General features: G+C 39.6%; 1 protein-coding gene across 1 annotated transcript in view; it reads right to left on the bottom strand.

Annotated features, from left to right (window-relative positions):
- RSRC1 (arginine and serine rich coiled-coil 1) overlaps positions 1 to 27,500 on the bottom strand; it is a 169,002-nt gene that overhangs the window by 47,684 nt on the left and 93,818 nt on the right. The window contains exon 7 of the mRNA XM_062583147.1: positions 20,190 to 20,241. Within this exon, the coding sequence (XP_062439131.1) occupies positions 20,190 to 20,241 (52 nt within the window). The remainder of the gene's footprint in view (positions 1 to 20,189; positions 20,242 to 27,500) is intronic.

Here is a 27,500-nt window from a genome sequence, read left to right as displayed (position 1 = left end):
AGCTCGTTTTATCATCTGTTCCGAGCCCACGTCTTTGACTAAAAGGTGCCGAGCGCGGCGCCGGCGGGGAGCCTGCTGCCGGGCACCCGAGCGGGGCGCACGGCGGGGAGCAGCTAGGGCCACCAAAAATGCTAGAAATAAGCCTGTTTGATAAGCCTTGTAAGCATAAAAATAAAAGCAAAAAATAAAAAAGCCCACCTGTGCAGAGGCACTGCAGCAGAAACTTGGAAACAATACGGACAACGTAATTCCCAAATTTCCTCGATGCTTTGCTGTAATCCGGCAGAGCCTCCGCAGGAATCCGCGTGGCTCGAAGGCGTCTCCGGCAGACGCAAGCAGGCGGAGGGATCGGGCCGTGGCCGGGCCAGCTTAGAGCAGCCGCACGGCGCCCGCTGAAGCTCTTGGTGCTAGAAAAATCCCAGGATTCAAGTCCGAAAATATCAAACGCCAAAACCTACTGATTTTGTATCTGCTGGAAACGGGGATATTTTGAGAGGAAATTCCGAGCGGACGTGCATCCAGGAAGCCACCCACCTCCCCACGGTGCGCGCGGACAGCGGAAAGGAAAACCCTTGTGGGCTCGGGGCCGCTGCCGCCCGCCCCGGGGCAGCACCGGCGCAGGCGGCGAGCGCTCGCCCACCGGCCGCCCCAGCAAGACTGCTCGCTGTTCCTCTTCTCGCTCCCGTTCCCACCCGCGCTCCTGCGATAGCCTGCGCAGGCCGCAGCTCCAGCCTCGCGCAGAGAAAACGATTGCATTATTTCTAGTAATAAGTAGGGGGATTTACCGGAAGCACTTTTTTTGTAGGGGGAGGTCACCAACAGAAGAAGGAACCCAAGCGCGAGCTGTGGCCGCGGAGCTCCTTGCTCTAAAGCAAGGAAGCCAACGTCCCTCACTTTCCGCCACGCTCCGAGAACCGAAACGTGTTCGGCGCTGCACCGCGCGTACGAGTACGCCCTTTTGCGGGCGACGTTCCGTCACGCTGCCGAAACGCCCCGCACTTCTGCTTGCCCCCGTCCCGTCAGAGGAAACGCGCGTCCCGGCCGCAGGAGGGACGGGAGCTGCCTCCGCCTGCACCTGCATGGAGGTGCCGACCCCAAACGCTGCAAACCAATGGCTCAACTCATCGTAAAGCACCTGGACATGGCATTTTGAATCGACACCTGAGACATCATTAAGTGCCAAAGGTATTGCCAAAGCAAGGTAGCACAGGCCATTCTCAAGTTCATGCTCATATTTATGGCTAAAAGGATAAAACGCATTCCCTTACCGAACAATTTCCAACCTCATTGCCCGAAGCGTTAAGAAGTTAGTCAAAGGTTCACTAGGAGATCACAGCGCTTCCGAGCATCGATCACGACAACCTCCAATAACCTGCTACGAAAGAATCAAGTCTAGAGACTTCCTTACTAAACCCGTTGGACTTAATGAAAGACAAAACTGATTCAGATTTACATCGGGGCTGAGGACTCCACGCTACCAACTTCAGCAGATCTGGTATGACCAGCATGACCAGGTTTGAAACATTCACGGTGGCTTTCGACAGCTAAAGGCAGGAGACTGACAGGGGTGGGGGGACAATACACAAAATGGAAGTGCTGCAAGCTTCCCTACACAGCGAGTAAATAACACTCTGGTTAAATTTATGTTTAATGAAAAGAAACTTGAACAACACACAGAGGTAATAATTGCACTTTATAATATAGCTCAAGATGAACAACTTAATATATTGTAGGATGATGGCAGCACATCATTATTAGGATTATTTCACTGTTAGAACTGGAGGCTAAAATTTTACATGCCTGTTGACATATATGACAACATACAGTTGACTTTTCTGAGCTGTGTTTGTTCTGTTTTGCTTTGAGGAAGAGATAAACTATCTATACAAAACCACTTCTGAACATGGATCAAGGAAAGATGTTTTGCCTATGTTAAAAAACATTGGGGATCTTTTCTTCAAGGAGCTTTACAGCCCTCAACATTTGGGAAAGCAATCCAGAATACAACAAGTAGTTGCTTGATGCTTCTGCATCAAGAATTCACTTTTTCTTGTCCTCATGAAATTATGCCTAAATTTGCTTAAGCTGTTAATCCCTGAAAAAGTCAGAGATTATTAGTGACATATGCAAACATTGTGGAGCAATTCCCTCAGATTTCTTCCCTGAGAAGGTTTACACTTAGATTTGAAAAATGAAGTTGAGCTTTCTATATAGTTTATTCAAACTGGGCATGGCTGGACACAAAAGCTGAAAGGAAGGAGAATTTCTCCAAAAGCCTTTTCAACCTGGGCTTTGCAGAAGAAAAGACTAATTAAAGTGTGAGATCTAGACCATCTAAAAATTTAATTCAGGAGCAGATTAGAACAAGCTGCTGGTCAGAACACAAAATAAAACTGTCAGCAAGAATAAAAATTCTTGATGTTTTGCATACTCAAATTTTGCACCCGTTTGTCCTGATCAAATACCCATGTGAACAGTATCCAATTTTTCTAAGCAAGTTTTCTTCTCTTTCCCCTTCACTACCTGTAGCTGCCCAACCACTCCTATCTGCCAGTCTTCCCCTCAATTTAAGTTCTAGCTGTATCATATTGTTCCAGTCTTCCACAGCTTATTTCCTTTCCCCCTTAGTTTTAGCCACCCTGCAGACCGGGGAATCAAGAGACGAAGCATTACTGGAAATCAGAAATAGTCTGTGGTAACGTCCTTACTCCAAGTGAACCAAACCAGAGCCGCAGATGGATGGATACATGCAAGTGAGAACAGAAACAGTTTCCAGGGTAAACTTAATGGTGTTTTTCCTAACAGCAACTGCTCATATTTCTTATTTTCATATTGACATGCTATTAATAGAAACACTGCTAAGAATACTGCTTACAGCATTGAATTTTCATTTAAATAAGTTATTAGGTGTTGGATCAATTATTATCTATTCTCAGTGCAAATTACTTCTACTAAATAGCCTGGTAGTACATGAGCAAATACAGAAGATCACTGCCTTCCTCTGTGTTTCAGTGTTGTATAAACATCAAACAATGTAACAGACACTATTTAATCTCCACTGACTATATGATGACTCTTAGCCTGAATATAAACAGCCAGCTGGTTCCAGTGCCCTCATTGCTCTGGAACCTGCGCTCAACCACTCACGTCATGCAGCAACAGCAATGGGTTTCAAACACTTGTTCTCTAGCAATGCAAGTGTGAATAGCCCTTGTTTCATGAAAAGCCAAACCAAACAAACTAAACAAAACCCAAAGAAATAGGTGATTGAGTCTTCCCTTTTTTTTTGGACTTAAGTTGATAGCAATGGAATCATGATTTCACCTTGCTAGAAGGTTAAGTTGCTAACCCGAATCATTAAGGTTTTTCAGAGAACACTCTTCAAGCACTTGAGATCAACAACAGCTCAAAACGCTCCACATCTTTAAGCAAATATTCTCATTAAATTGTTTTACTGTGTATTTAATAACATAAAACATATATGATGGTTTAAAGAATGAAGGCTGCCTGGGAATCTTAAATAATACAGTACACTGTAGCCACATAGAAGAGGGAAGAGAAAAGAAATCAAAGGGAAGATTTGACATAAAAACATGATTTGACTCTTCAGGTTAGCTGTGCTCCAAAATACTTTTCTTTTTCTTGCTAGGGTATGTCAATGCATGTGACAGGGCAAAGGACACACATTTTTGTTACTCTTGCATTCATCATTTTGCCCTTTCCCATGTATCACAATGTAACTCTTCATCAAATTTGTGGCAATGTGGCTTAAATCATTGTCTGGAGATTTTATTCAATATTTATTAGGTGAACTTTTGCTTTTGCATACGGTTTTGCATTTGCAGAAGTGTTATATAAAAGTCTAGCTTTTCATTTTTTAAAAGGAAGGTTAGAGAAACACACGTACATATTTAATTTGTGCAGACGCACTGCTCAAGCAAATAAATACTGTCTTCATCATTTTGTTAGGTTATAACCATTCTTAAAATATCCACAGTGATGCTTTAACTCACATCTCTGTCTTCCCCCCCCCCCTCCAAATCTTTGGTGTAGGATCAAAAGAAGATTGCTGATTCTTGTTCAGGCTCCCTACATAGCTAAATACCAGACAATGCAGTATTAGTTTTAAATGTAAAAGGCAAATATAGCTCTAGGCAGTTACTATAAATTCATTCATCACATATTTGGGTGTTTTTTTGAATAAACTCCCCGTGTGCACTGTTCCATTGTTCCTAGAAGAAGCTCTCAGAGCAGCCTGTACAATGGTTTCTTGCTAAGAGGTACTTTTTTTCAAAGCAACAGATACTCCTTTGTCATTACACAAAATTATTAATACATATAATATACTTACTAGCTGAAAACCGGAACTGGCTTTGGTCTTTGAAAGCATTATTTTGCATGAGTAATGTAGGATACTGCTAGCGGGCACGGGTTCATTGCCAGGCTGGGCAATATTCCACCCCAGCCAAAACGGAGCCGTCCCGTCACCCTGCCCTACGTTTATGCTGAATTATCATCAGTTTGGTGTGATTAGGCACTTTTCTGCCTGGTCTGGCATGTACGGAAGCAATGCTACTTGTCTAAAAACAGACATGTTATTTCTCTGTGATAAACATCCTTTTGCCCATTTTCCCCCCTTTTCTCCATACCTCTGACATATTTCTGTATTATTTTCCAAGTATATTTGCATGCCTTTTCATTTAGAACTGAAAACAGCAGGTAGCAGCATCCAATGAACGCAAGCAGTGTTAGCTGTGAACTGTGAAGGCCATATAGAGCTTTTTTCTTTTTCCTCAAAATGGACCAATATAGAATGGTGGCCTACAAAAAAAGTGTAAATCTGATAAAAAATGTGTATTTGGAATATAACCAGTATGAAATAGATCCAGAAAAACAATTTCCTTTTAAAACAGACATAGAATATACATGCTGTTCAGATTTCAGTAAAAAAGAGACTGTCTTGATGTGAACAGAAAACAAGTTGTTTCCACAGACTGTATTTTCACAATGTTAAAACTTTTCAGAAACAGTGTTTCAAAACACTGGGAAAAACATGGATTGCTGAAGGTAGCTACTTTCCAACAAAGGAAAGAAATATTGTTACTACTAATTTTACCACATGCCTTTTTGTACAGAGCACTTTTTGATCATATTTTAAAGGGCAAATGAGAATAATTTTGAAAGTTAAAACTGAAAACAACCTCTCAAAATACTATTACTTATGGCATTTAAAAAGATAAAACAAAGCCATCATATTGTAAAAGTTTATCTTAAAATCAGCTTTTCCAGAACATTCTTACAGGCAGGAGATATTACTAAAATAAACTCTCAAAATAACCAGTGTGACTGTGCAATCCCTACAGCAGAATTCTTCTTCTTCTTCTCTCTTTTTTTTTTAATGCATGTATTAAAATGTCATAAAATAAAAAAGTACAGATTATAAGAAACAGCAATGCCTATTTCTATAGAATAATAGATTCTATAACGCCTTACTAACAGTCTCAGAAATACGTCAGTATGTCCTTGTCACACAAGTTCCTGTTAAACGATAAGCGGTCATCTGTAGAAAACACCTAAGACAACAGTACTGTGGGGAAAAAAAAATCTTTGTAAAACATCCACTACGGTATTTTAAGATTTATTCAGTTGACACCTCATAATCATCTCTAAATCTAATGGGACATAAATGCATTTCATCACAGATGAAAATCTTCAGCGACTACTAAAATGAAAATCAAAAAATTATTACAATCTAGTAGTTTGGCTTGCAGCATGCATTAATCAGAAATCATAATAAATCCACATGCTTCGTTAGACAGCACATTAGTCAAACAGTTTTGTATGATAACGACATTGACTAATGGGCTCAGAGTTAGAAGGGTCAATCATAAACTCATCAAATGCTTCATTTAATTTCTTAATTTGGACAAACACAATTTGTTTATGGGAAAGATATCAGGTGTTCTTGAATGAATAATGGCTATGAAACCAAACTCCATTAATCAGCCCTTGATTACAAATGACTCAGAGATTGTTTGTTCTAATTTCATTCATTTGGGTCAACAAAGAAAACATGAGCAAATGAAACCATTTGGAAAAAAATAGTATGCTTATTTCTCCATATTTAATAAAGCTGTAATAAATATTCTTTCAATAATTGTAACACAAGAATTTTACTACTCCATTAAATATCATTGCTGTTTCAAGTGAAAAAAAAACTAATATATACGATTTATAAGATGATCATGTAGGCATGAAACGAGATCCTCAGGTGCTCGACAACCATACCTTTGCATGCAGAGCAACATGCTTGCATTTCAAACTTTCCTGAAAGGGCAAAATTTGAAAAACAAAATGGGCACTTTTTGATTTCCACTTCCTGTGAAGTATGTCAAGAAAATGATGCAATTTAACACTCCTCTTCACCAAGTAGGCAATGAGCTTAGCAGAACTGACTCAGAACTAAGAAAAAAACCTTGTAGATCTGCGTACGCCCAGGATCACAGATTCCTGTCACGTTTTTCAGGCCTTTCGATTTAAGCCTCGACCGTAATTCCACAAGCCCTTATATTCAGGAACAATTCTGCAGTACGTTATTCAGTGCAGCAGAACAATTTCTCAAAGTTTAGGAGAACTGGGGTTTTATTCAGGAGGAAATGTCACTACAGCATCACTGCTCTCAGTGTGAGCTCTCCGGGGTCCAGCAAGAGAGGGCCGCCAGCACCTTCAGCCATGCTTGCAACCACCACGTTTCACTTCTTCCAACCAAGCAACGCCCACACTGAGCCTGCTGTGGCGTTTTAGATTGCTTGCCACCACATGGCCCGTTGCAATTACCAAGTATCCTTAGGCTAACCCTCCGGTCCTGAGGGCCAGGCTCGTGCAAGGCTGACCTCCACCAGTGTGCAGACCCTTGCACACAGGGAAGCTTCCTAGCTACATGTATGTGACTCTCTCACTTTGGTGCAGCTGCACCACAAAAAATACTCAGCTTTGTTTAAGTGTCTGTCTTTTTCTGTGACTGTTTAAGTTTCCTTAAATACTAGAAGGAAAGAACCAATAGAAATACAAAATTGTTTATATCCCAATTTCTTTTTATCCATTTCTAAAGCACTGGGTATCATTACATCTGCAGCTCAGGTACATTTGCTTCACGCATAACAATGTGTATTTTTGGGCAAAACTTCAAGTAAAAATATGAAATTTGCTGCCAGTTGAAAAATAACAGAAGTTAGAAGTTGCAATTAGTACGCTGATCTGAGCCTGGAGCTAAAGAGGCAATGAGGAGGATGTGGCAACACATGAGTTTGCAGGCTCTAGGACAGGGGCTTTATACCGCTCTGCCACAGACCACTCGTCTGACCACTGGCAAATCACTAAATCGCTCTGAAAGAGCTTCCCTGCCTCAAAAGGACAGTATGAGATAAAATCCATTAAAGGGTGGGGTATTTACCCATGAAGGCACTGGGTGCCTTGGGAACGCTGACAAGCTGGAGCATGAGATACCAGGGCTCCGACCCCATCCCGCGCACTCAGGAACTTGCAGGGAGCACCAACACGGCCATGAAAAGGAATGAGGACATTCTGTTCCTTTTTCACTTATTTCTCCCTTCAGCAAGCCGAATGATAGATCCCGGCAAACCCCACATCTGGAAATTAGATGGAAAGGCCCTGAATGTTTAAACACACCATTCATGCCCATGAGCAAGAGACAGCATTGCCGAGCAGATTGAGCATTTCAAAGCCGTTTTCTGGGCACGCATGCTATAAAATCCAGCCAAACCCTCTTCACTTTCACTTCTTGTAGAAAATCTAAACTGAAGGGTAGTAAACAGCCAGAGATTTACAGGGCAGACTGTCATAATTTATTTTAGGTACCTACTTTCAGAACATGTGCCCCTACCCAGAGACAATGGTGAAACAGATCATGTTGAATATGAGAAATAAACATATTTCTATCAATATTAAGACAATGTAATGTTTCAAAGGCACGCTTAAATAGAAAATATCCGCACAACCACATATGGTTTCTGTAGCCAAAATAGTGTGTAATTAAATTACTGGGCAAAGTTGCTAAATATGAACAGATATAAAACTTAAGCTAACTGAAAAATTGTCTTTGACTTAAGATCAATAGTAGGACTGCAAGATTCATCTGCATATAATTAGCACACATATTTGCATCAAAATCATGTATACCATATGCTACAATATTACTGAAAAATCCCATTAGTTATAATGTAAGCACAGGATACTTTTGTTTCTTGGAAGCACAAATACAGAGCTCTTATAAAAACGTAACAAAAAGTAAAAATTCTAAAAGCTTTAGGATTATTTCTAAAAGCAATAATGTTCATTAACCAATAGAATTACTGCAAAGTCTACTTGCAGGTTCTGTTTCAAATATGACAGCTCTGTTTATATCAAACCAGTAATATTCCCTTTTTTTTTTTTTTTTTTTTTTTTGGAGGGGGTGTATTTTTTAGTAATTCAAATTCCATATTTTTCCAGCAAACTTTAAAATGAAGTTGAAGGAATTATTGAAGGAATTATTGATTATTCAAGTGTTTCCTTGGTCAGCAATGACAGAAAACAGCTGCACTTCAAAATCATGTACATCTAAGGACAAGACCATTAATATGTTTTTAAAAATTACTTGGAGTAATGATTTCTTAAAATAGTTGTAAACTTTGCATGCAGGAAGTATTATTCTTTTAGTAGCCTAATGAGACTATGTAACTTTGCCAACAAATTAAGAGCAAGTAATGTATGAATAAAAGTATTAATGTCTAGCAGCATAAGCATTTATGCCTGGCTATAAAGCTCACTGGTGTAGACAACCCAAGTGAGTTCAAGCACTTTATGCATCTTTATAGAATCCAGCCTTAGTGACCTCTGATTCTGATAAAACACAATATAATTAGCTAACAGATTTATTCTTACATTTTCTTGAATTTCTTATCATTTACTACTTTTTGTTACAATTATTAATACAGGTCTGGCTTAGTTCCAAACACAGAGTCTGTGTGCATTAAAACACATTAATCCAGCTCATCACAGGTTATAGTCTCATGTCGCAGAATAGGCGTGCTTATTTTACTTCCAAATATCTATCACCATCTAGTTTTTCCTGATGCTCTGGGACTAACATAACACTGCATATGCAATTATATCCGAAATACTCTGGTAAAGACTCTAAAATCATAAAACAAAGAAATTAAGGATTATTGCTTTCACAATTACGCGTTTAAACGTCCATACTTTACTGCATCTTACCACACAACACTATATCTGATTAGTACTGTGATACCACAAACTGTAGAAACAAGGGCAGTTACCTAAAATAGAGCTACCTATGTTGTAGATATCAATAGTTTGGTTAAATAAAATCCACTGAAAGGAATTCTAGCAAAAACATGCCTTTAGGACTCCAGAAAGAGAGAGTATAGGGGATACAGGAGGGCCGTTCACCGTCTGAGCAGAAACAATTCTCACCAAAAGGCACAGCAGCTAGGACAGAGATGACGATGGCAGTAACTCCAAGACAAGCAACATCCACATTTGAGATCTACACAAAGCGAATCTTCCCACCCGAAGGCCGTGCACGAATTTACTCTTTCAGAGCCACAGACAAAGTAGTAGGAAAGAGGCAGAGAGCACAAATTGGGTAAGCATGTGATAAGCTTTATCGAAACAGGCCAGGGAACAGTTAAATGCTTCTTTAAGGAAACCATAAACGCTCCAAGATTTCAGAAAAGGAGGTAACAAGAAACTTCTAAGAGAAACAGAAGCCCTTTAGCATTATAAATTAGTCTGGCTGAAGTTTTCCTGCAGTGAATCAAAGTAGCTTCTGCTTCTGCCAATGAGCTCCTCTCAGCAGAGGTTAACCAGTACCCGTAGGAGACAGAGAGAGTGGTTTCGCTCACACCATGACACTGCCAGGCTGTCAGAAAGAACTGGCAACATGATGGGAAGTTCAGCTGAGAAATAAAACAACTTCAAAAAAAATAATAGTAATACGCCAACTTGGAGTGATTAATATTAATCAGGCTTGTCTTCTCCTCAGTCCTCAGGGCTCTGGGAATTACTAGATATAAAGGCAGGAACCACAATCAAGTCAGGAAGGCATCTGATACGGATTCAAAGCTCATGCATCCTAATGAATACAGTATAATTTTCTTTCTTTTCTTTTAAACATCTATTTCAAATACATTTCTGAGAAGAACATTTCATTCTGGAAATCTCTGTATCCTGCAGAGTTTGTTCCAAATTGCTCTTTCTGCTGATGTTGTCAACTAAATTATTTTGAACATGTGGAAATTGTGATTGAGTAGGAATCAGCAGTTGACCTAGAAACTCAGTGAGCAAAAGCAAGAAAATTGGGTTCAATAACTCCATAACCAAATGACTTTCCTAAATAAGCTGATTTGCAGAAAATAAAACCTCCTATATTTAAATAGGCACCTAAAACAGAAAGGTACATTACGAAAATGTTTGAGACCACAGACTGAAAGAAATCCCTCTGAACTGATAACGTCCATCTGCCGCGATCATACCGTCTTTGAGCTGAACAGATGAAAACATAAAAACTAAGCATCTTGCCAATGAAGAGTTGTAAAGTAATCTATAGGGTATAAGGATAGGATTACAGAGGGAAGAGGAAACGTTCAGATCTTTCTAAGGAGGGTGAACTCACTGAGCGCCCTGAAGTCCAGGAGATCACTTTCCCTTGAGCTCTGTGAAGACAGACAACCTTTTGCTCCACAGGCATGAAAGGAGCACGAGATGGCCACGGAGAGAGCGATCAGACTGCCCAGCCTGGTGATTCAGTACACGTTTCAAGTGTAATTCCAGTTCATACGCCTCTGAAAGAACTGAGACAGGGAGCAACATCGATCCTCACAGACTGGGGCAGACTCGCAATCGAGTAAAATCCCTGCCGGGGCTCACGGCTCTGCAGGCCCTGTAAGAACCACCATCCTTCCTCTTTCAGTGATCTCTCTTCCTGAATTCTTCAGAACTGAAGTGTTTTGCTAAGAGATAACCATAGAGCTTACTTATCAAAATAGAGGCCAGGACCATTCCCACCCACCTTTTTTTTTTTTTTTTGAGTGATCTTTCATTAGTCAACTCTCTTCCTCCAGCACTCAAGATGTGTCGATTTTTTCTTCAGGCAATCTCCAAAGGAATTCCATGATACACGCTATCTTTAGTAAGTCCACAAAAAGCTGAAATAACTTGCTGTAGATTAAATTGCTAGAACAACATTAGTGATGAAAAATCAAGTGCTCTACAAGCTGAAGGGGTTCTTCTCAGGTATGTTTGCTCTTAAGTTTCTGCTCGATCTCCTGCAGAAAAGTACTTATGAAGGACTTCATTTTTGCTCTGAAACCGAAACACTGAGTGAAACCCACAGTTGCGGCTTCTTTCCTGTGTCAGGGAAACTGCACACACACCTTAGCTCCTCTACTCGTCAGAGAGGTGGAGGCCATCTACAGACCACCCAGCAAAGCCTCTACAGGTTGGCTCTGAGCATTCAAAAGATGGAAAAGGCAAAACATTAGACTGAGGAGCACAACTGAAATTTGAACCAGCTAAATATGTATGTCAGGTACTAACACACAAGGCGTTCATCCTCTTTTTCCAAGAAAATACATAATTACCTTAAGATTTGAAGAATTCATCCCATTTAGGGAATACAGTGATAGCAGTACGTAACAAAATCCATTCAGTGAGTTCTACTTATGATTTTGGGGCACTCTGCTAGATTTTCAAACACTATTACACAGTGGCATCCACAGCACTGCCACGGAGGCTGGGACCAGCCAGCCTGCGGTGCGGGCAATGCCTCAGGTGCACGCGCTCAGAACAACTACGCTATCGCTTTCCCCCGCCTCGTTTCCCGTCATTTCTCTCTCAAGTTTCCAGTCCCACGCAAGTTTTCCGAATCGCTTGCTGACATGAAGAATACAGGCAGGTAAAACAGCACAGCCCTCTGCTGCTGACCGAAGCTCAGGCACAGAGCGACGAGGTAACGCGCGAGGAGCATCGCAGCACCGAAGGCGGCCAGGCAGCAGGAACACCAATGGCCACTACCGGGGGCAAAAAGCAACGAACGCTTGTAGCCAAAACCACAGCAGCAGTGGGAACGAGAGCCAGCAGTGAGCTTCACAAACTCCAATCTGAAATTTTTAATCTTTTTTGCTTTTTCTTGTCTTCAACATTTGAATAGCTCATCCTTGACAGCAGAGCAGCAGAATATGAACTTAATCGTGAAGAGCTGTTACGTGCTATTTTGCGGCCTGTGGCACACCAAAACCCCGGCCCCGGATCCTGCGCCCAAGCCCACGAGCAACGAGGGAGCGGGTGCTTTTCAACGACGAACGCTTGCTGAAGGCAGCCAAGGCAGACGAGCAACGTGACAGGAGCGCTGGTCCAACGGCCCTGGCGGTCCCAGGCCTCCTGGGGCAGGGCGGCCGCGGACGCCGCGCGGACACTGAGCCCCCCAGGCGTTGCTTGTTTAAGGGGAGCTTTGCCCTGGAAACAGATTGCAATGAATTCAGATTCTCAGCTTAGCTCAAGAAAAGTTGTACAAACCATCTTCCAAAAAAATCCGGAGGGCCTTACGTCAGCACTTGGCTTACTGAACTATTTGTTCTCCACCAGACATCTTTGCTCACAGAGGTGAGAGAATTTCATAAATGGAAGTAAGAGTCAGTTATCCAACATGTCAATAGACACTACTCAAAACAACAGTTTGAAACCAATACAAATAAGAATTTAATATTAACTCAGACTGGGCATATCCACATACTAACTATGTGAACCTTTTTCAATTTTCAGGAGCTCCTAAGTTTATAAAGATGCATTTCAGATTCTAACAATGTCTAGAGAAAATATTACTGAAAAGAGTACCTTAAGTATTTTTACACTGAATAGGTAAAATGCTAGGTACTATTACGTTCTTTGTGCATACACGCCATCACATTTTTAGTAATCCTTCTGAAATTGCCCCCCCCCCCTTTTTTTTTTTTTTTTTTTTTTTTTTTTAGAAATTCAGTATAAAGGATATCAAATTTCAACATGAAAGCCCTAACCAAAATAACAAGTCAGCAAATGCTTTCTATAAAATTTATTTAGAAATAAGTACCAGTCAAAAAAAGTTTTTATACTTACTGCCACCTGCCCATCTTACCACTTTGCATAGCTAGAAAAAAGCAAAACAGAGGCCATCCTATTTAACTAAACAGTTTTTATTAAAGTAAAAGAAAAGCAGGAATCTATAAAGTAGCAAGTGATCCTATTAGTTCCACCAGACTAAAATCATACAGTCTACGTATGTGGTCCTTTCGGCCACATCTGTTATGAGCCATTTTGATACCAGAAAGTAGAGAATATTTGACTGTCTATTTATCAGATGACATGAGCACAAATGAGGATTTTTCTCCCCAGAAGAATGTATTACAATGGCTAGGTAAAGAGAAACGCAAGTAAATGTTATTACACACTTGCGTTTTTACAAAAGCTCAAGCCAAAGTACCTGTTATATTCCATTATTCTCTCTTTAAAGAATATGTAAAAAAATGTAATAAAGATGCATGGTGCAAAATTAAATGAGGCAATCTGATAGTATAATTCAAAGATAATGAGTTAAATATCCAATATTCAGAATTGCTGTCAAACAGATCTGATAAACGTTAAATGCTTATGATTTCTATTCATCTGTTTTTACCATATATTGCTAATGTCATGTGAGTTCTCAATTCTCAAGTCTCCTTTAAATAAACTCGATCAGGAATTCTCTCCACAAAAATGCTCTATTCTTGAATGCTCTTTCACCAATAGATTGAAATGCAGATTCCCAAAATAGATCAGTCATTTATTTCAACTCTAGACCTTTGAAAATCCAGATCAATTGCCTTTTGTAATTGTCTTTTAACTGGAGAGCAAGAAATTTCTACTTATCACTAGAGAAAATTTTTCAGACTACTCTGGTCAGAGTGGTAAGACTGATAGTTCAAAACGTCCATATGCTATTTCCTTTCGCTATATTTACGCTCAGAATACTCATCTGGATTTTACACTTTATGAGAAAACATGGACACCTTATAACAACTTTTGGCACAAATAACTGGCTTTGACGTTTTGGAGTTTTCTATTAATTATATCCCTTTGAATAAGACCGGATTCTAGTCCTTGAAAGTTTTCTCTTAAAATCAGTGAAAAGAGCAAGCAAGTTTTTAATACACAAACAAGCTCAAATCTTAGGTGCCTCTCTGCTGCTCAGTAATGAAGTCTGGGAAAGAAATCACAGACACCCAAGTGGTTTGGCAACGGTAAGTGACAGAAGCTCTGCTAAATCCTCTGTTTACACTGGGGATTAGCCGGGTGGATTGTGCGCGGCAAACTGAGCTGTCCATGGTCAAGGGAACCTGCTCCCTGGCAGCCCGTGGGGCACCGCGACAAAGCCCGGTCCTGGTAGGAAGTGACCCAGAAACGTATTCCTGCGAAGGATTTACACAAAGCCAGTCTGCCTCATAGAAACTCCATATGACCATTAACTGGCCTGCAAGGCCTGCCAGGAGGCCTAATTACAGGTCTACAGAGCCCACTAACAAAAGCTGAAGAGCTTTAGCCTAGGGATGATCTGCTTTATACTGACTTGAGAGAGTCCATATAGAGTGACAAAAAGAAAGAGATTTAGCTTGAAAATTCTCCCAAGAGACAAAGCATTGTAGCTCAGTCTGCAAGGCCCACATGCAACATACTTCAGATAGGCTTAAATGTACCACCCTCTCAAAATTAACATTCAACTATTGCCTGCTTAACATCTGCTCAAACATGGCAAGTTGCTGTGATATTGTGAGACGATGCTAAAAAGGCTTTTTTGTATCCAAACATTAAGGAGGATAAGTAAATAAAGTCATGCAAATATAAATTTATGGCCAAGACCAACAACTTCTACTGAATGATAGTTTTTATAAACCAAAAATCAGTCTCCTTGACAATTAAAGTGAAGTGTTTTTTGCCATCTTCAAATATTATCCTGTTTAATCAGGACAATTAACGTACATTAACAAAGCAAACAATTACTTAAAGCATATAGCAAAATCAGCACAAATTAAGAGACAAAACTTCTTGGCAGCAATATATTACCAGAATATAAAAACGGCCATGTTCCCCTCCACCCCACACAACTACTGGTAAATATGCAATAATTTAGCAGCTCTCCCCCAAAGAGGGATTCTCATCCCCTGAAAGCACCAGTGAAAAGCAACCCCCCCCCCTTTTTTTGAAAACATCTGTTTTACTATTTTCTATCTTTTGGCCTTCACAGAAATTGGTTGGTATTTTCCTAAACGAATATCTAACTCATTCTAGAAAAAGACTTTTCCCATACTGAACATCTCCCTAACTCCTCCTGAAGCTGCAGCTGATCTGTAGACCACTGGACACTCAGCTTCCCTAAACTCAAGCATCTCTGGTGATGGAGAGATTAGTGAAGAATGAAGGGAGCCCAGTAATGTATAATTAACTTTCATAAACTACGGCCACTGTACTAGAATAGGACTTGGAAAAGCTGAGATAGTGAAAGCATTTTCAAAATCCATATCCTAAAAATACATATCGTTATGAATGTATTTAATACACAACCTTCCTTCTCTTGCTTAAGGCCACAGGGATATTCAATTTCTACATTTTGCATATAATTTCCATGTCAACAGAAAAGTCACAAAAGCATCTTCAGATTGAGAAGACAACCCTTACACACAAACAGTTCAGGGATACACCAGAAAAAGAACAAAGCAAAACACAGGCTGTTTTTCTCTTTTTTCTTTTGTACCTAATGTTCTTTTGGAAATTGCATGCTTTATACAGTCCCCTAATGACTGTGGTATATAGCTACTGCAGTTGTGTATAGTACTTAACATGAACATAGCGTTAGCTTTTTTACTAGCCTGATTCACACGAATATACTACAACCAGTTTTTAGACTGAAATTATCTATACTTGGAGAAAGGGTGAGAATTCCTGTTTTTAAATATGAACAAAACATCCTCAGACATTTTGAACTCTAATAAAGCAAGGTCAAAAGCTGTCTCCTAGAACATATGCACCTATTCTGCATGAACTTAAAACTTGACATCAAAACAGTTTTCACTGATTTCTGTATGCTTCAGGTACTGAGGTGAGTTTTAAACGAAACTGTTTTCAGCAATAAAGAGTTGCTCCTGAAGAGCTGCTCAGCTTAGGTGACATGACTATTTTCACTTGCCACCTAGACCTACTGGCAAGGGATATACCCCTCACACAGTTTTTGTGTAAGCCTTCCGAAAATGCCTAAATGTACCACAGAACAGTTTCGAGATAAGATGTTTACTGTATGAGGCATAAATAGTCATGGATTCAAAAAAACTAAAGAATTGTAAGCTTTCAAATGAATATATATACGTGTGTGTGTGTATATACATATATGTACATATATATATATATATATATAAATAAATCAGAAAGATACAGCCTTCAAAACAAAAACATGTGTTTGTAGTCTATTAATCCAAGCTTAAAGGAAAATGAATTTACCTAACCAGTGGCAATAAAAGCTGGCACTCGGAAGGCAAACATAAGCAAAGTAGACCACAGGCAGCGTAGATGGGGCAGCCGTTCCAACGTAATGCCAGCTGGTGGCAGGTAACCTACCATCCTTCCAAAGGCCTGAGGTTTAATGACCTCAGTCAATGTCAGTCATGAAAGCTACATTCTAATACTATTTTCGACAACCGTGATGAAAATTAACTTCAGTTCAACAGGGATATATTGCAAATGTACAAATTTCAGACAAATTTCTTTTCTCAAAATGAAGCAAGGTTCAAGACAACAGTAACCCAGCTTTGCCAAATGAACACAGGAACTTAAATACCACATGTTTTTTTTCCTCTTAAGCACAGACAGAATCATAGAACGGGTGAGGTTAGAAGGGACCTCTGGAGATCATCTAATCCAACTCCCCTGCTCCAGCAGAGTCACCTAGAGCACACTGCCCAGGATTGAGTCCAGACGGCTTTTGAATATCTCCAAGGAAGGAGACAAAGGAGAGAAAAAGGATACCTTGAAACATAGACTATTTGATGGGGCTAAGCAAAAGAGGAATCTAGTTAGTAAAACAAACTAATCCAAAGTATTATGAGTCTATGGTGAATAGCAGACTATAAACTTAAATAATATATAAATATAATCCTGGGAGAGGCAATAAGCCACAAAACCCATCAGGCAGCTTGAATTAAAGTCAAACTGCTCTTACAACAAACATTGTTATTTTATAGAGAAATAACTTTTAGCTCAAGCATGTTAATATTTAATATATTTTGTAATCTATCTTACACAGTTAAGGTGTTACTGTGCTATGTTTCTGTTACATTTATCCGAAGGCATTTCCAGTATATTAAGAACCAAAATATTTGCTAAATAAACCAAGTAATCTTTTCTAGGTTAATACTTTCAAAGTATAGTAAGATAAGGAACTCCTCAGACTAAAATGACCAAATATATTTATACAAACAATATAAGAAAACGTTGGATTTATTTGGGATATTAATAAAAATGTCATGGAAAAGGAAGTTTGAGAGGCCAACATAATAGCATTTCAATAGAGATGAACAAAGATGAGACCGTCCCAAAAACCTCTTCAACACTCGTTGGCAATTTTGAGCTGCTGTAGAAGACAAAACTGTATTGTTTGTCTATGCCACAGAAAGGAGAACAGCATTATAAGCAATTATTAAAACTTAGACTACGCATTTTGAATGCGGCATGTTTTTTAACCCCAATTAATGGAATGAAGCATTTCCTATAACCTCTACTGCCAGATAGTCTACAAGTTACTTCACAAGTTTGAAGTATATCCTGAACTGAGCACGACATACAGGGAAAAAATTTATCATCACTAAAGTACTAATTTAAAGTTACATCACATGGAAAAAAAGCATTCAACATCATGGTACAACAACTGTTGTTGATTCTGCCCATTGATTCTGAACTTCTCAAAAAGACAACAAAACACATTTAAACTAATTATCTGTGGACAGTACACTATAAATATTATTTAGCTATTCTTCAACAACATATGAACACAAAAATAATAATATAAAAATATGCCTGAAAATCAAGTTAGAATCTGATCTTAAAATGCTGAGTGATTATTATTCTGAAAGATTAAACCAACAAGTTAGTATAGAAAGTAATGCCTTTAAAAGAATTTCATATTACTGAAATGAGAGATATAACATGTTTCTGCTGAAAACATCTGCTCAGTAATGTTCTGATAAACATTTTCTTTTTTCTTTTTTTATTTAAGGTAAAGAAATGGGCTTGTTTTGCAATGCATAAACAAATAAGAAGGAATATATGGAAAAAATATTATTAACGTTCTCAACAGTGCTCTCGCATCAATTTAACAAAATTCAATTGAATTTGTTAAAAACAGGACTAGGGGAGGGAGGAGAGAATGATCTCATAAATGCATAAGATTACCAACAGTTAAATAAAATCAGGAACAGAACTTTTTTCTATATTTGAAATGTTAAGAGAAATAAACAGATTACATCTCTTGAGTTATTTATGAACAGTTTGCACCTTCAATCTAAGTTTCAGAGTCCAATTGTGAAATTTTAAATTAAAAAGTGTCATAGGCATTTTAAATGTTTTTGGAAATTTCCGGGACCCAGGTCATGATGATATATAACTCACAGATATCTTTTATACATTTCCCAGGTGTTAAATTAAAAAATGAGGTGTGACAGATGTGAGTAGTATAAACAAATTGTGCTTTTTTTGGTCTGTGCTGTCACATCTATTTTATAATTATATGCTTCAAAGATTTATTAAAAGTTATGGAGAACAATGAATGCATTTGAAGCTGTACAATACAAAAGGCTAGATGCATTTTTGAGAAAAAAACACTAATATCAGAAGATGCATTTCCTTTAAAACAAAAACTTCCCAGATGTAGAAAAAAAAAATAGAGTCTGATATTTCTTAGATTTACTATTTATAAATTAAGACTACATATATTAGAAACTAAAGCTGAGCTAAGGACCAGCAATTATTGCAAATATATATTTACTACCGCGTGTATGAAATGCTGCAAATTTTCCCTCTTGGGGATAAACCAACAAAGTTTTAACGGTAAAGTAAAAACAGGGAATAGAATAAATCAATTACAAACATTACTACAGGTTAACATCTTAGAGAGTTAAATTACTATTTTTAATGATTTTAAGATAACTGAAAGTATCTGAAGGACAGTTAGTATACTGTGAACAAAGACATATCATTATTCATTCATAATGCATCTATAGTGACCACGAGGCTACTGTAGCATAAGATGCTGGGGTGATCCCAGATGCTCATCTCGGACGTGCAATCTAAAGCACGTGCGGCTCTCGCAAATCAGGCCTCGGGCACCAGGCGAAGAGAAGACAAAGTCTGTCCCAGGCAGCGAGGGGACAGCAGCCGGGCACGAAACGCCGAGCCTGGAGGTGGAGGCAGCAGGCCACCACAGTACCCAGCGCCCCGCGGAGCAGAATAGACCCAACCGTTCCCGTAAGGCTTTAAGCCAGATACAAAACTAAAGGATTCCTCCAATTCTTATTTAAATTGAAGGTTTCAAAATTAAAAGGGGTTAGAAACACATGCGCACAACATGCATCCTGCTTTTCTTCTCACCAGCCCTGGACAAATGCAACCCCGCACCGAATGGGAACGCTCGCTGCAGGCCTGTCTGAGCTCTTCAAAACCTTGCTGTGGATTTGTACTACCACTCAAACACATACATATATACACAATAATTCAGTTCAATATTAAAAAAATTAATAAATAAAGGAAAACAATCTTTGGGTATGCAAAGGCTCAGGAGCAGCAGTAAGGGGAAAAACATGCAAAGCCTGAAGATTAGTTCTCCAGCAGCAATGAAAAACACGTACTTCCACCCCCTTAAAGCAATTTATTAAGTGCCAGCGGTGATGTACACCAGTTCCGACTTAATTAGAGATTGAAGTGAGCTATGGAGAGGGGGATTCAACATTTGGCAAGCCAAGAAGGCTAGAACTCCTGTGTTGAGGGGTTTCGTCTTTCCGATAGTAGGGAAGCTACGCGAAGAGCAGAGTTCTACGTGCAAGGGCCACGCTTACCTGCCGCCTCCAGCACCAGCTGCAGCCTCGCCTTGGCCTGCTCCGCGGGAGTCTGCAACGACATTCGGAAAGGCTCGTGACCAGCGGCGCGCTCCGCCGGCGCGGGCCGCGCGCCCCGGCCGCCCCCCGCGAGCGCCGCGCCACCCTGGGGCCGGCTCGCAGCGAAACGCGCGGCTCTTCTAGCGCGCCCCAAACCGCTCCGAACGCGATTCACGCGGCTCGTTTCACGCGCTTGTTCCGTCATCTGCTCTGATCTCCTCCTTTAGTTTTCAGTTTGAAAGTCTGCCACACCACGTGCACAAGCATGCACACGTCCTTCCACTGAGTCGTGAAAAACTACATCCTGCTCTTCTGGGAGTTATTTCTTTTAGGGAGGGTTTAGTATTATTATTATTAAGTCCTTTGCTTTACATCACCTTTACTCGCATTGCAAGGAGCTACTTGATGGTGAAGAAGAATTTTATTTCTACTAGAACAACATAAGGACTGCTCAGTTACTCCACAGCCGCTGGGAGGTCTACCTCTGGAGGCCTCCATATAGGTGTCTTCCCATTACGGATCAGTAATCCCTGCACAACGGACGAGCCGTTCTTCTTAAATTAAGGTTACTAGCTTGGGTCCAGAAAGCAGGTTTCCAACTGGCGAATGAGGCCAATACTCTGAGAAAACGGACACAGATGACTTAACATGAAAATCACAATTAGGACCTCTGAACAAGCCATTAGTGCATGTGAGAAAGACTACTACTGGAGGTTGATACTGATTAAAAGACTATTAAATAGCAAAATTCAGTAATGCCCTCAGGAAACCAAAAAATGGTGAAATGACTCGTGTAGAAAACACTACTGGAAGGACATTTAACAGAAGTTGCAGAACAACCTCTCGCTTTTTCCATATGAGCTTTCCTTAAGCATAAGCAAAAGGACTCAAAACCAAAATTCAAAAGAATTCAACCACGAGCATTGTATCCTTCCAAAGGTGCCTGGTAACCTACTGCAGTTACACTTCGCCTAACTGTGCCGCTTTACAGGATATCATAGCATGGAAGCAAAGCCAAATTAGACCATCTCTATCGTAGAGCTGAAAGCAGTATTTTTATACAAAAGAAAAAATAATCTATTTGATTTGCTATAAGGTTGCTCGTTTATCAGTAAGAGAAAGATTAAATACATAAGTATTAATATCCCCAAACAATTGCAAAACAGATGGTAAAACATATCTACAGGGAAAGATGTGCAATGACACTGAAACAATGCTAGATGACAAGCAAAAGATACAAAATACAAAAACGATTTTATAAATTCAGAATGACCTGCAGAAGTAGCCTAGCATGGAAACAAAGAACTTTCCATCTGGGCAGCATCATAGATTATATATAATGGGATTCAAGACAGTTACTAGCTTACTTCCTTACTTCACTATAGAAGTATACAAAAAAAAAAAGTCTGTTGGAAAAATGGAAGAATGTCTGATGTCATCAGACATCAAAGATGATGCGAGGTCAGTTTAGCACATTTGCTATTAGTATCACGTTCCTATGAAGACGGTTTGTACACACGACAGAAGTGGCAGAGGAGAGGATAAGGCAAACTTTTATTTTTGATCAAGTTGTATTATTAAATCACTAAACAATTTGCAATTGAGGCATATATTCAAATATATTTCTGTAATTAATAACTGTCATATTTTAAGCAAATATTTGAGTACATGCACTCAATTTTTAATGCTAAATTCTCTAGGAACATGTAGTACATCCTTTTAAATTTGTATTTGCACACAGCAAGTCTCTTGCATCACATCACTATATGTCCCATAAGTACTATTTTTAATGAAACAATTGTGCTAAAATCAGTGTTTCATTTGGTGTTTATTGTTAAAAACCAAACAAAAACCCATATACGTTGCTAGCTAACAATAGCTACTAGAAGGTCCTGTGCTTGATGGACAGCTTCTCAGACATGCTGAAGAAAATTTTGTGCCAGTAACACAATTTTTAAAATAAGAAGGCAATTGCTTTTACACCATCAGCATCATGTTTTGCTTTGAGTAAAGACTCAATTGCAGTGGGGATTCAGCAATATATTTTATAGAAATCATTAACAGGTTTGAAAGAAATGCTTCATTTCAGCTACTAATTTTATTTTTAAAAGTTAACATCAAAATCCTCTGCACTTCCTGAGATGCATGCTATAAGTCTGATTGAAAAAGCTGAACTAAAGTGAAAAAATTCTCAAGAAATTTTGGGAAAAAAAAGATTTTATTTTTTGAGAAGCCATGACTTTAAAAAACAGAACCCCAAACTTCCATTTCAACTAACGATGGCGAATACTGCTCAGTAATGCACACGGCTCTCGTCAGTGATGGCAAACACGACATCCCCGTGAGATTCAAGCAGTAATCACGCTGAAATATTTTGAGCTGCAATGCTCTCTTGCCTAATTTTTAGGAATACGTGTACTTCATATAGAGTATACGACTCCAATGTTTGTCTGTGGTAAAACCGGACTTGTTGAATTCTTCCCATTTATCACCAACGATACTGGTTGGGAATAGTTTAACTACAGGGCTCATCTCTTACAACATCTTTAATAAAAAGCCTAACAAACCTTAATGCGATGGTGATCAATTTGCATGTATTTTACACAAATTTGTTTTATCTTTGCATTTGATACAGACAAACCCAGCAATCCTTAAAGCTTTCTACAACTCTACTAACAGATATGAGTGACAGCCCCTAAGTGCCATGTTTTTCCTCCACAAGCATGATTGACACTCCTTAGCTGTATTACACATGCTGCCTGAAATTATAATTAAATGTTTTCCCTAGACTTGCAAGGGCGCTCTAGGATATCAGATTTGTTCAACAAAAATAGAGCAAGCTCACAATTCAAAAGATTTTCCACTTACTGACACAAACCATAATCTCCCCCAGACACGCAACTGGCCTCTGCACTAGTACATTATAAAAATACGCAGCCAGAGATCTCCAAGCTTTGCAAGCCAGTTTGTTTTTATCAGTTGAAACATCTTCATGTTGCTTCCTCCCCTGTCCCAAAACATCTTCATGTTGCTTCCTCCCCCGTCCCTAAGAGGTTTGGGTCCTGGCTTTTTCGTGAAGACGAGCCAGGGCCTCCCAGCCACACCGCTGTTACAACAGCGGCAACGCAACACGTTCCTGCTTGCGCTCCCTGGACGCTGTGAGCGCAGCTACGCGTGGCAACTGAAGACAGCACGAGAATTGTGGTTGTGTTAAACATGCTCTCCTCAGACAAGTCACTGCCCTGGGTTTAAAGGTCTTTTGATGCAGAGGTACTCAACAGAAATCCATTCTTCAGACTGAATTAGTTGTTTAGCCAAAAGAACACCCAAAACAGACTCGGCAAATAAAGCGAGATTGGTGGGGTTAGATAACCCCACAAATGATTTTCAAAGCCAAGCAAATGCATCCTCCTGTTTTTTCCAGCCTACCATCAATTTCCTGGAGATATTTACCTGGCCTCTCCCAATACCTGATAAGCTTAAAAAAAAACAAATCAGAAGTAGTATAATAACAACAAGAAAACAAAACGTAAGTTTTCTAGCTGTTTGGTTATTCAAGACAACTGAGGACATATGCAGAGCTCGTCAAAACCCTAAAGCAGATAGAGTTTGCTAATGGCTTCTAGAAAAGCAGAAGCTAGGAAGATTGAGGCTATCACAGCAACACCTCGGCGCGACTGCAACCGTGGCTCTTCCAGAGACCTTCATGTGACTGCTCGTACCTTCTTCTCAGGCTCACCCTTCACTCAGAACCAGAGGAAATATGCAGATCAGCTCAAAGTAATTCAGAAAATGCCCGAAAAAGCATTTAGCTGCAGCTCCTGAATGCTTTCAAACTCCAGCTCCCAGGCAGCAGACGGACGGACGGCTGGACTGCAGGCCGAGCCAAGAGGCAGCAGGCACACCCGGGCCCGCAAGGCAACCGGCGAGCGGCACGAGAGCGGGCTCTGGGCTGGGGTGTCTGGGCTAAAGGCCCCTGAAGTTACAGAAGCCGATTTGAGTTGAGTGGAGCAACGAAGAAGAGGAAATTACGGACAGCTGAGATGAAGAGAACTATTTTGCAAGGATTAAGATCGGGAAGTTCTTCACGTCAGACGGGGCTGGCGTACAGGAACTCTGGACTGAGAAACACCAGCAGGCGCTGGGCTGCCAGAAGCTCTTGCTGAGGAGGGACAGGGATTATCTGAAGGCATTTTTACTTCCTCCAACTGAGGCACTCTCACAAAAACAACTTTTTAACACCGCAGCCCAGCCATTAAATGAACGGAGCATAGACAGATAAAGGGGAAGCTCCAATACAACAAAAATATCTTACTAGTGTAATGTCTAAACAGTGACTTCACTGAAGAAAAACACATCTCATGAACCTATTCAATCTCTTCAAATATATTGATGCAGTATCTTGGAAAGACAAATAAGCTGATGTTAAAGCATCAAAAGCCTTGAAAGTCCTGCACAAGAAACAAAAAGTAGTAATCAGGGCACAAAAGACAAACACAAGAGCACCTCTCAAGGGTATTACCAATTACCACCTATTTCATATTAAAAAGTAGGCTGGTTTTATAACTTCAATCACGATCAGGAAAACATGCCGAATGATGGCATTCCGACAGATTTACAGGTAATACATTATTTAGGGGTACAGAAGACTGGGAGGTTTAACTAGATCAAATGACAGTAGCAGCACAGAACAGGATAAAATGTAATGCTGATAAATACAAAGTAATGCATATTGGAGAGAACTTCTCACTCACCTTACTGTGTTCTCAAAGAACAGTATCAATGCAGGAAAAAATAGTTTAGGCAACACTGTGGACAGCTACATGGAGATCTCAATGTATATCAGCAATGAGAAAAGACAAGGAAGAAATGAAAAAAAATTAAACAAAGAGGACAGATATATAATTTCATTTTAATCTATTCCGTAAGTCAGTGGCCTGCCTTCATGTGAAATATTACATATCCTAGTTCTAGTAAATCTATCTCAACGGGAAAAGAGCAAAGAACCCTAACCCAGAGCTATCTTTTAAATGGAGTTTGATCAAATTCTGAAAAGGAATAGGACATGTTTGTTTAGCATAGCAATGACTGGATCTTTTCTAGTCCTCCCTTCATCATTAGGAGATGAAAAAGACGACAAGAATTCTAAAAGAAACTGAAAATAAGTTATTTATATTAAGGAATAGCTCACAGGAACATACAATACATAAAAGAAGATGGAGATGTTGGAAAAATAACCTTTGTCTTATATGAGGCAGAGGAAATAGAATGAACTTGAAAGGTGGCAAACCCAAAATGGATAGAGGAACATTTTTTTTCCCCGTAAAAACATTTTGCCATAGAGTATCAAGGCGAATAATTCATAATATGAATTCGTAATTTTCATATTTGATTTAAACCTCTACTTTTTTAGGTAACTCTGCTAAAATAATTGAATGTTAAAATGATTATGTCTTTTGTGTGTGCGTGTGTGTGTGTGTGTGTGAGATCCATCAGCAATATACTCAAACATAGGCTACAGTAAGACCGGCATTCTGGCCTAATACGGGTCTACTTGTTCCAAAACCTGAATCATTTGGGATTCATGTACAAATTGGGAAATATCTATTCAGTAAGATGCTGCTGCTTACTTTACAAATAAGAAAGTTTTTTTCTGCGCTTGCTCCCTGCCCCAAATTATCTATTACACACAATAGGAAACAAGATTTGAGTTTTGTTGTCTTTTTGTTTTTTGTTTTTTTTTTTTTTTTACTACTAACTTGCTGATACACTAGCTGTATGAAAGTGTTCAGTAGCTAACAGTGAAGCACATAAAAATTATATTATTGACACTGCAGTTTTACATTCCTACTTTTATCAAGGACAGAGCTTGGAAAAGAAAACTGCAACAAATATTTGAGGAACTGTCTTACAATCTTGAAACAGCACAATGGAGAATTATAAGCAGTTACAAGCAAAAATCATTTTTCTATTGTAAAAATCCTATTATTTTCTTACTTTAGATAAATAGCCTAAAAAGGAACAGAAAGTATCTCAAGTGACAGATGCTTTTGGCCCTTCCATTAAAAACACACAGCGTAAGCACCACACTAAATAGGAAAGAGCAATCAGTATCCAAAAAAAAGTAGAAAAGGAGCCAGAAAAGCCATTTTTCCCCTCTAATGAATGTGAAGACCACAGAAAGAGCATGACTACTGATGAAGAGACAAGTACAGCTTAACTAGCAATACATACACCACACTGAAGAGGTAATCGAGCAGGAACTATTTACAGAAGGCAGCTCCGCCAGCTGTAGCCAGAGGAAAACATCTGTACCCTGGCAAAATGCTAGGAAAAGCTTTTCCAGGTGTACAGACAACCCCACTCATTCCAACTATTCCGTGACCGCCAAGTTATCAAAATTGGGAAGGAAAGACAACAAAAGGGCCCTAACCATTAAAATTCAGAGTCCTGACAGAAAAGACAGAATTCCTGGCACAACTATAAAGCCATAGCTATAAAGCTCAGACAACTTAATGAAATGTTTCTATTAGTCAAAACACAAAAGAATACTTTGATTATATGTTTTTTCATCCTACTGAATTTTCATACAAAAGATCACAGAGGGAAATGCATTATATCATCCCTAAACATAATAGATGCTTTGACATGCCCCATCTCTCAAAAGCCTCGGATTCAGCAAATCCTTTCCATCTATCACCCAGGCCAAAAACGGTCATTAAAGCATTTGGACTTGTTATGTCTAATCACAGGTTCCTCCTGTGACATCTCTCCACTCTCCTAGGCTTTCCCTGCCGGAGACGGGGCTTCCCACAGGATCCGCAGAGTCGCTATAGGATGGGGTCAGGGAAAACAGCATCCTACCTCAGGATACCACCAAAACCAACGTTTCAGAAATAATCAACCAAGCCTTACCGGACCTAAGGCAAAACCTAATGTCTGGGGCAAACAGCTGCAGCTGGTCCACGCGCACGTCAGCGCTTCCCGTTCAGCATTCACATCACTTCGCATACTGCCGTAGCAAGTGCTCCTTTAAAGCACTGCGAGGCATAACCTTTCAGCAAAAGTTACTGAAAAAAGCCCAGAAAATGGCCTGCATACTGGAAGTGGACATAGCCTCGCTAGCCACCTGGAGAAATACATACAGCTGCAACTAAGATTCAAAAATTGGCAAACGCTGGTCTTTATAAAAGGAAAAATTACGGAAAATGTTAAATTCATACAGCCAAAAAACTCTGCATGAATTCTTTAATGAGAGAGAAGGGATAGATC

The sequence above is a fragment of the Rhea pennata genome, chromosome 9 (assembly GCF_028389875.1).
Source record: "Rhea pennata isolate bPtePen1 chromosome 9, bPtePen1.pri, whole genome shotgun sequence".
Classification (NCBI taxonomy): domain Eukaryota; kingdom Metazoa; phylum Chordata; class Aves; order Rheiformes; family Rheidae; genus Rhea; species Rhea pennata.
Note: the sequence above shows the minus strand (reverse complement) of the source record. Positions and strands in the feature narration are given on the sequence as shown.